General features: G+C 46.5%; 1 protein-coding gene and 1 pseudogene across 1 annotated transcript; both read left to right on the top strand.

The window, feature by feature from the left end:
- LOC8065733 (NF-X1-type zinc finger protein NFXL1) lies at positions 980–4,956 on the top strand. The gene has a single exon (XM_021449624.1). The coding sequence runs from the start codon at positions 1,274–1,276 to the stop codon at positions 4,643–4,645; it is 3,372 nt and encodes a 1,123-aa protein (XP_021305299.1). The 5' UTR covers positions 980–1,273; the 3' UTR covers positions 4,646–4,956.
- Positions 5,835–6,933, top strand: LOC8065732 (annotated as a pseudogene).

Here is a 9,889-nt window from a genome sequence, read left to right as displayed (position 1 = left end):
ATTGACGAGACGAATCTTTTAAGCCTAGTTAGTCCATGATTGGACAATATTTATCAAATACAAACGAAAATGCTATAGTACCCATTTTGCAAAATTTTTTGCAACTAAACAAGGCCTTAGTAAGAGCATCTCCAAGAGCCTTTCTAAATCTCACTTTCTAAATCATCATTTGGAGAGTCATTTGCATAAAAATCGCTTTTTATATTTTTGTACATTCCAACAGTTTTGCTAAATCTCATGCGCACTCTAGAAAGTCATTCTCGTCTTCTATATTTGGCTAGCGAAAAATCCGGAATAGACAATGGCTATATTTGGATGACCATTTAGAGAAGTTGTTGGAGGATAGTTTTTCATCAAAATTGCTATTCCTAACATTTAGGAACAATATAGAGAGTCTCTTGGAGATGCTCTAATTTTTTTTTCTCAACTTTTGGCTTGCCAAATTCTTGGCATGATAAAAATTTTTGGTAGCCAATCAGTCAGACTCATATATTTAATGTTGTAGAAATTGATTGAAGTTACTGTAGCTATATTTTCGGCCTTGGCAATTGGTTATGGCCGTGTTTAGTTTCTGAGGAGAAATATTTCGTGACACTGTAACATTTTCGTTTGTTTGTGGTAATTATTGTTCAACCATGGAGTAACTAGGCTCAAAAGATTCGTCTTGTCAATTTCGACTAAACTGTGCAATTAGTTTTTATTTTTGTCTATATTTAATACTCCATGCATATGTCTAAAGATTCGATGTGACGGAGAATCTTGAAAAATTTTGGGTTTTTGGGTGGAAGTAAACAATGCCTATGTTGATTTCTCTCTTTTTTTTTTAGTTTTATTATTTTATATATAATTGATTGACGATGCACCGCTTTACCGGCTACCACCGCAGCGCCAGGAGTGGTACTGTAATACACACGTGGTGACGTCACAGCCGCAAACTGAACCGACCCGATCGCACCGCACCCGAGACCCGACCTCTCGTCATCTCGAGCGAACTCGAACCATCCCCGAACCGACGCAGGTCGCCTGCCTCTACTCTTCCTCCTTCCCTTCCCCATCTCCGGTCGCCGTCCTCTCCAAGGCTCTTCCCAATCAAATAGAGACCCCCCTTCCTCACCACCACCACCACTACCACTCCGCGCCTCCGCCTCCCCTGCCCCCACCCCACACTCCACCCCTGCACCAACACTCGCTCCTACCCCACCCCCAACACCCCACCGACCCGACGGCGGGCGGCGCCGCAACCCTAGGTTCACCCTTCCCGTCCCGCCGCCGTATGCAGCCCTCCACCGATCGCCGCCGCGGGGGTGGACCCGTGGCCACCGCCTCCCGCTCCGAGTGGCGCCCCCGCCCCCGCCCCAGCCCCGCCGGCGCCGCCTCTGCCCCCGGCCCGGCCGCGGGCCCCGACGCCTCCGCCGGCCCGATCCTGCCCCTCCCTACTACCCCGGCCTCGGAGGCCCGGCCGTCCCACCGCCGCTCGCGCCGCTCCAATCACGGCAGCAACAACAACGGGAACAACAACCACAGTCGCCGCTCTGCCCCGGCCCCGCCTCAGGAGCAGAACGACAACGCGAGATACCGTCGCCGCGGTCCGCCGCCGGAGAGGCCGGCTCCCGCGCCAACTGCTCCTGCCCGTGAGCGCGCTCCCGCTCCCGCCCCCGCGCCTGCGGCGGCGGCGACTCGAGGCGATGGGGCGGTGCCGCAGCTGGTGCAGGAGATCCAGGACAAGCTCGCCCGCGGCGCGGTGGAGTGCATGATATGCTACGACATGGTGCGGCGCTCGGCGCCCGTCTGGTCCTGCGCCAGCTGCTTCTCCATATTCCACCTCCCCTGCATCCGCAAGTGGGTGCGCTCCCCGGCCTCCGCGGCTGATGCATCTCCGGCAGCAGCAGACCCCGCCTCCCCCTCCTGGCGCTGCCCGGGGTGTCAGTCCGTGTACGCCACTCCGGCCCGCGACCTCGCCTACACCTGCTTCTGCGGGAGCCGGAGAGATCCCCCCAACGACCATTTCTTGACACCCCACTCCTGCGGTGAGCCCTGCTCCAGGCCTCTCGAGAGGGCGGAACCGCCGGGTGCCAAGGGGGAGGATGCTGACGCCACCAGGTGTCCTCATGTCTGCGTCCTTCAGTGCCACCCTGGCCCGTGCCCGCCCTGCAAAGCGTTTGCTCCTGATCGACCCTGCCCCTGCGGGAAGCAGATCATCGTGCGGAGGTGTGCGGACCGGAGCACGCCTGTGACTTGTGGCCGCCCTTGTGAACAGATGCTACCTTGCAAAAGGCATCGCTGTGAGAAGGTTTGCCACACTGGTTCTTGCGGGGACTGTGCTGTTCTCATCTCTGCGCGGTGCTTCTGCGGGAAGAAGAATGAGACATTGCTATGTGGAGACATGATGGTGAAGGGGAAGTTGTCTGAGGAGGACGGGGTGTTTTCTTGCAATGAGGTGTGTGGCCGCACACTTGCCTGTGGCAATCATGCTTGCAAGGATTTGTGCCACCCAGGGCCTTGTGGAGAGTGTGAGCTCATGCCGGGGAAGGTCAGTACATGCCATTGCGGCAAGACCAGGCTGCAGGAGAGGAGGGCGAGCTGCTTGGACGCAATCCCCACCTGTGACAAGATATGCGATAAGAAATTGCCATGTGGGGTGCATAGGTGCAAGGTCAATTGCCATGAGGGAGAATGTCCACCTTGTTTGGTCCGCGTTGAGCAGAAGTGCCGTTGTGGCTCATCAGGTCAAATGGTGGAGTGCTACAAGGTCGCAATGGAAGAGTTCCGCTGCAACAAGCCTTGTGGTCGCAAGAAGAACTGTGGGAGGCATAGGTGCAGTGAGCTCTGTTGTCCACTGTCTAGGAAAGTTGCACAGATTGAAGGTGGCAACTGGGATCCTCATCTCTGCCAGATATCATGTGGCAAGAAGCTCCGATGTGGGCAGCATGCCTGCCAGCTACTCTGCCACAGTGGTCATTGCCCACCCTGCTTGGAGACTATATTCACTGATCTCACTTGTGCCTGTGGCAGAACTTCTCTCCCGCCACCTCTGCCTTGTGGAACACCAACACCATCTTGTCCACATCAGTGCTCAGTTCCCCAGCCTTGTGGACATCCTGCCTCGCACTCATGCCATTTTGGGGACTGCCCGCCTTGTATCGTGCCAGTAATGAGAGAATGCATTGGGGGGCATGTGATGCTGAGGAATATCCCTTGCGGATCGAAGGATATCAGGTGCAACCAACCATGTGGGAAGAATCGTCAATGTGGAATCCATGCTTGCAACAGGCCTTGCCATCCTCCCCCTTGTGATCAGACACCTGCAAATGGAGATGCTAGCTCAAGCTCTGGTGGCAAAGCTTCTTGTGGGCAGGTATGTGGTGCTGCGAGGAGAGAATGCAAGCACACATGCACTGCCCCATGCCACCCATCTTCCCAATGCCCAGATTTGAGATGTGAATTTGCAGTGACTATTACCTGTTCTTGTGGCCGAATCACTGCAACTGTTCCCTGCGGTGCTGGTGGATCCTCCATGAGTGATAATATGTTTGAAGTCTCCATCATACAGAAGCTGCCAATGCCTCTCCAGCCAGTGGAATCAAATGGGAGGAGGGTGCCTCTTGGGCAGAGGAAGATTTCTTGTGATGAGGAGTGTGCAAAGATGGAGAAGAAGAGGGTCCTTGCTGAAGCATTTGACATCACTCCACCCAATTTGGATGCATTGCATTTTGGTGAGAATTCAGGTTCATCGGATTTGGTTTCTGACTTGTTCCGGCGTGAGCCAAAGTGGGTGCTGGCCATAGAAGAGAGGTGCAAGTTCCTTGTACTTGGCAAGGTGAGAGGCAGTTCTTCAAGCAATCTGAAACTGCATGTCTTTTGCCCCATGTTGAAGGACAAGAGAGATGCAATCAGGCTTATTGCAGAACGGTGGAAGCTTTCTGTCAAGTCAGCTTGTTGCGAGCCTAAGCGTTTTGTTACTATCCATGTCACACCCAAATCAAAACCGCCTGCTCGCATCCTGGGATCCAAGGCAGGAGCACCTGTTACAGCTGCCCATCCTTACTTTGATCCACTTGTTGACATGGATCCGAGGCTAGTTGTCACCATGCTTGATCTGCCACGGGATGCTGATGTCAATGCTCTAGTCCTAAGGTTTGGTGGGGAATGTGAATTGGTCTGGCTGAACGACAAGAATGCCATAGCTGTATTCAATGATCCAGCTAGAGCAGCAACAGCGCTGAGGCGGCTGGATTATGGGTCTGCTTACCAGGGCGCTGCGATGTTTATGCCAAGCAGCGCTCAGGCATCTTCTTCAGGCAATGTTTGGACTGGAGAGCATAAGGATGGGGGGCTCACTGCTAGGAGCAATCCGTGGAAGAAGCCTGATCTGCCCTCTGGAGACTGGACTGGTGTTGCTGGCCATGCTCCAGCACCTGGATGGAGAGGTGCCAACACTGCCACTCAAGTCATGGGGACTGCGAACCGATGGAATGTTCTGGAATCAGACACTGCTGCAAGCTCTGGTTCAGGCGATGAGCGGAAGCCTGCTCCGCGGACAGATGCTGCCTACAGCGCAATACCAAACGCTGGGAATGCTGGGCCATCTGTGACTAAGCTGCAGCCGGATGTAGAGGTGGATGACTGGGAAGAAGCTTGTGAATGAGGAAGCGTCAGGAAGTTTGGTCCAGATGTTTTTTATTCTTCTGGAATTTGGTTATAGTTTAATCTGCTCTGGTACTAGTGCTATGTTGGAACCGAGCCTTCATGTTGTAGCACACATTTTTAATTAGTTTTGTGATTGCCTGGTAGACTGTTGAGTCAGAAGTGCTGATTTTGTTAAGCCGGGGAAGGATATGTGCTGATTTTGTTAAGCCGGCAGATGAATCTTAAGGCTGCTGCTTATTTTCGCAGGCCTTTTGTCGAGTTCAGAATATATTAGTATGCCACAAGGTTTCTATCTTTTATTGTTGGCTACATGGTTTCGATGGTATCTCTTATAATTTACATGTGAAAGTATCTGGGTCTCGGGTTTGGGTCTTGAGCGCTGGTACTGTGTGAGAAAAAGCAGGATAGGTGCTGTGCTGTGCATGCTCTGCCTCTGTTACTGTGCAAACCACATCTTCGGTCAATCCATGAAAACTCCATTAAAATCATAATTAGGTGTTTTTAAAAATTTTGAAACTTTGCACACCGATAATGCATATATAGGTATATATTGTCACAAAATTTGGGATTCAAACTCATTTTATACAAATTCATATGAAAATAATGAATTTCACTTGCATATGCACAGCGGCGTCCACACCCCTTGGTCCGTCATCCGTCGCTCCTCCCTGCTCTAAGGCCTCATTTACATGTGAAAACTTTTTCTATTTCGTTACTGTAGCACTTTCATTTGTTTATGGTAAATATTATCCAATCATGAACTAACTAGGATCAAAAGATTCGTCTTGTGATTTACAGGCAAACTGTGTAATTAGATTTTGTTTTTGTCTATATTTAATACTTCATGCATTTGCCACAAAATTCGATGTGACAAAGAATCTTGAAAACTTTTTGTTTTGGAATGAACTAAACAGTGATTCACGACCCGCCTCTATCTTCTCCTGTAGGGCTACTTTGGAAGTTAGTGGAACCTATCCTAGGGAACAAAACCTCTGACACGGATTTTTTTTTTTACATTTATTTCCCTGTGACCACTTTCCTCCGAGGGTCTTTGTTCCCTGCTGTTGTTTGGGCAGTCTCACTCAAGGCGCGAGGGACAGATGCGTGACGCAACGGAGAGGGGATGCGCTCCCGGCCACATGACTCGTGGCTTCCTGCCCCGTGAAAATCGACGGGATATGGGCTAATCCCGCGTCCAGTGGGCTTTCAAAGGGCGTGGTGGATTAGCTCAGGAAAGCTTGCCTCGAGGTTTTCTTTCTCTAGGAATTTATAGGGAATCCGGATTCTGTGCTCCCAAACGAGGCCGTACGGAGAAGCCGGACCGGAGCCTGGCGCTGCTGGATGAGTACGAGATGGAGGAACTGGGCTCCTCTCTTTGCGCCAATCACTGCAGCGGTTAGGCTCCTCACTTCTGTGCTTTCCGCGTTTGAAATTAGTCAGGTTTAGTATTGATTAAGCTTAGGAATTGAGGTCATGCAATTAGTTCTAAACTTTATTAGCCAAATTTCGTCCTAGTTCGTAAATAAAATTATGGAGCTTGCAAAGTTGCAATGCGCAGAGCATTTTCGTCAAAGATCCAGAAAGGAAATTGATCCATATTGAAAGATTGGCGTACTGATACGGTGTCTCCTCAGGTTATGTTGCTGTATTGGGGAAGCCAAATGTTGGCAAGAGCACACTTATTAACCAAATGGTTGGTCAGAAACTTTCAGCTGTAACAGATAAACCGCAAACAAATAGACATTGCATTCTTGGTATATATGTTTGGAACCAGAGTACCAGGTATCAGAATTTAATTCAGTTCAATGCAAATTAGATCCTCGGAAGTTTGTGGTTCGATTACCATCAAAGGGGATCATGTTGCTTTTCACTGCTAATCTAAGTTATCATTTAGTTTGCAGATTATACTTTATGACACTGCTGGTGTTATTGAAAAGGAGATGCATGAGGTGGACAGTATGATTATGAAGAATGTTAGGAGCGCTATCGGCAGCGCTGACTCTGTGTTTGGGTTGTTGCTGATGCTTGCAAAGCACCTGAAAAGGTATTGCCAGCAGTAAGAAAGAAAGTAATCCATCCTGACATTCAAACATTTTACCTTACATATTGCAAGCTTTGAGCTTCTAGATTGATGAAATGCTTGACGAAGGTGTGGGAAACAAAGATATTGGACTCCCTGTACTACTTGTATTGATCAAGAAAGATCTCATAAAACCCAGAAAAATCACAAAGAAACTTGAGGTATGAACCTGATACGATTGTTGGAAGGTGGTTCCCTATTTCTTTTGTGCTTTCCTCTGCATGCAGTTGGTATTTATTTCCAGACAACTCTTTGACACTGGTACAAAAAATTTACTAACATTGATGATGTGATGATGTTATACCAATAAGTGCTAAATTTGGTAATGGGGTGGATGATATCAAGGAGTGGATACTGTCAAAGCTCCCTATGAGTCCTGCTTACTACCCCAAGATATTAGCAAAGATCATTCATATTTTTCTAAATGTATCTCCCCTGTGCTTTGTTTACCTTTAAATGTCATTGACTGTCCTCGTGAACTATAAATCAGAGAGAGTCAGGTTCAGATGCTCAGAACATTTTAGTAAATATTTTTGTCTGTGTGGTCAAGACGATGCTCCTGAATATCATTATTGTTGAACTTGTTGTGTCCATTCCAATGTTGAACCCGAAAATAGTTTGATCGATGGAGGCATTAGCAAATCATCTTTTTGCAGATGGCATAGTACTTTGCTTTTTTCTGGTATTGGTGAACTGAACAATGTGAACTTGAAACCGCTGATGTATAAATTAGTATATGTTCCTCCTAGGCTACTACAAATCAGATGTGAAGAAATATTTTCTCCAAAGCCAAAGATTTGGAAGTTTCCCGACATATGTTTACTTTATCTAGATGATGCAAAATAATAGGTTTACACCATTTCAGTACATTGTTATCACGCTCCTTGTTGCTGTGGTTTCTCCCTTAAACAGGCATATGCTCTGTAATATGACTCCTCAGTTGAACCCATCTTTTTTTTTATTAGATGCTGAGCTACCTGGGATGATTTGAGATTAATAAGCGTATTTTGTTCATTTAATTATTATTTATGTGGTTCATCATGTTTTAGGATATAAAGCCTCTTCGCTTGAGCTTTTCTGCTGTCAATTGTTTAGCAGTATTTTTTCTTTCATAATAAATTAATAAATAGTACTTCCATAGTTTTCCAGTCAAGCGAACAATGCTATATAGAGAAGCCAAAATTTCAGCTTGGTCTCTTGCCGACCTACGCAGCACAGATACTTCAGGTCAGGGACGTATCATGTATCCGATATGCATCAGACACACTTATTTAATTTATTTATTCATAGTTTCAAAAAAATTTACTTATTCATTAATAAATAGAAAAATTCTATTTTTTCTCCTTCAACTTTCGTGAAAGTTTGTTTTTTCTCTCTCAACTCTAAAACTGGGCAAATCGCCTCCTTCAACTTTTCAAGCCGTCCATTTTACCTCCCTGAAGCGGTTTCGAAGGCGGTTTTGCTGCGGTTTTACTATCTGTAACATCTAAAAATTCACATTAAAAAATCACTCGCATGAAAAATTATTTTCAAAATATATTTCAAAAACTATAAAATAATTTGAGCTCTATAGTATCTCCATCTAAACCATCCATATTTTTCGCGCACAAATAACAGCGAGTACTAGCAAGCTTACATGCAAGAAAACATATCAGTGCACCTACACGAATATATATCTCATGCATGCATGCAGGACATGTCACCGTCCATTTGCATGCACCTGCATGCAAGGACACGGTGATTAGGCACCGTCCATTTGCATGCATCGTGCATATAAATTAGGCACCGACCATGCGCTACAGTAGCATTTTTAATGGCACGCAGCTGAGCGCTTTGGCCTATAAAAAGCCAGCCTCGGGTGCTCACTCTCACCACCCGAGAAACACGTTCACTCACTCGCTCACTCGCTCTCACTTCGCGTATACCGTATACGGCCATACGCACAAGCCGAGCTCGGCTGTCGTCGCAAGACGAGGTGAGCAGCTCATGAGCATCTCCTTGCTCTTCTCTGTCTTTCTGTAGTATTTTTCTGTATTTTTCCTTGTATTTGTCTATACCGATTCACTGCCAAGAACTCCACGAATAGAACCATGACATACAAAAGAGCTCTAATGACCTCTGCTAATTTCTCTCTAACCATGCATGCGTGGACCATAAGCATTAACTCCAAATAGTACATGCATGCATGCAACATGCACTACCAGCCAAAATTCATCTCGTGAAGCATGTATTTCTTAATCATCGTTAGCCTTTTTGCATGATTAAAGTCCGGCCATTTCACAAATGCCACATGCTAACTCTGATTTCAATAATTCCTTTTCCTAAATTCATCTAAAATCATGATCTACCTTCCATATTAATTTCATGATTTTTGGAGCTCATTTGAATTTATATGATTATTTATCTGTGCCTGTTGTCTGTGTCGTTCGTCGCGTATTTTAGTTGACGGAGTGAACGAGCCGGAAAACGAGAACGTTGGAAACGAGTACCGCGAGTTTGACGCCGAGGACCCGGACTGTCAGCAGGAGTTTGCTGAGGACGCCGACGGAGGCAAGTCCAACCGATCCCTTTTGATGCATATTGATTCTATTTTTAAACACAACTCATAGAAGCCGTTTTAAATATTACATGTACGATATATGTACAAAGTATTTTCGCTGCTTAGTTAAAACCTGTTGAATAACCATCCTTGAATTGATATTACCCTTGTCTTGTTCGAACCTAGGAACAAATAATATGCTACGAGACAAATATCATTACTTAGTATACTTAGGACTTGTTACTCATCCTGGATACTCATCGCTATATTTTCTCAAATATAATGATTTTAAAAGTAAAAGGTGTGAGTGGTGAAAATAAATTGTGGGTATTGTGAAATGGTTAATGAACAAGTTATAGATGTGATTACTATGGAGATGGGGCGGATGGGATCTCTTTTGGGAATGCCCTGGTGTTGTGGCTTATACCTTGTGGGGTTAAGCGTGAAGATATCCGCCTTGTCTCGATTAAGGACTGAGTTGATGATTCATCTTGCCTAACTCATTTATCGTACAACCACTCGCCTTGCATGGGAAAGGCTTAGTCTAAATCCCTCTAGTTAGTATGGCAATCACCTGGAGGCAGGTGTGCAACGGGACACTAAGTGATGTATGTGAAATTGTG

The sequence above is a fragment of the Sorghum bicolor genome, chromosome 10 (genome assembly GCF_000003195.3).
Source record: "Sorghum bicolor cultivar BTx623 chromosome 10, Sorghum_bicolor_NCBIv3, whole genome shotgun sequence".
In the NCBI taxonomy this organism is placed as follows: Eukaryota; Viridiplantae; Streptophyta; class Magnoliopsida; order Poales; family Poaceae; genus Sorghum; species Sorghum bicolor.
Note: the sequence above shows the minus strand (reverse complement) of the source record. Positions and strands in the feature narration are given on the sequence as shown.

Excerpts from the sequence above, each read along its gene's own strand:
- LOC8065733 (XM_021449624.1), top strand. The coding sequence starts at position 1,274 with ATGCAGCCCTCCACCGATCGCCGCCGCGGGGGTGGACCCGTGGCCACC.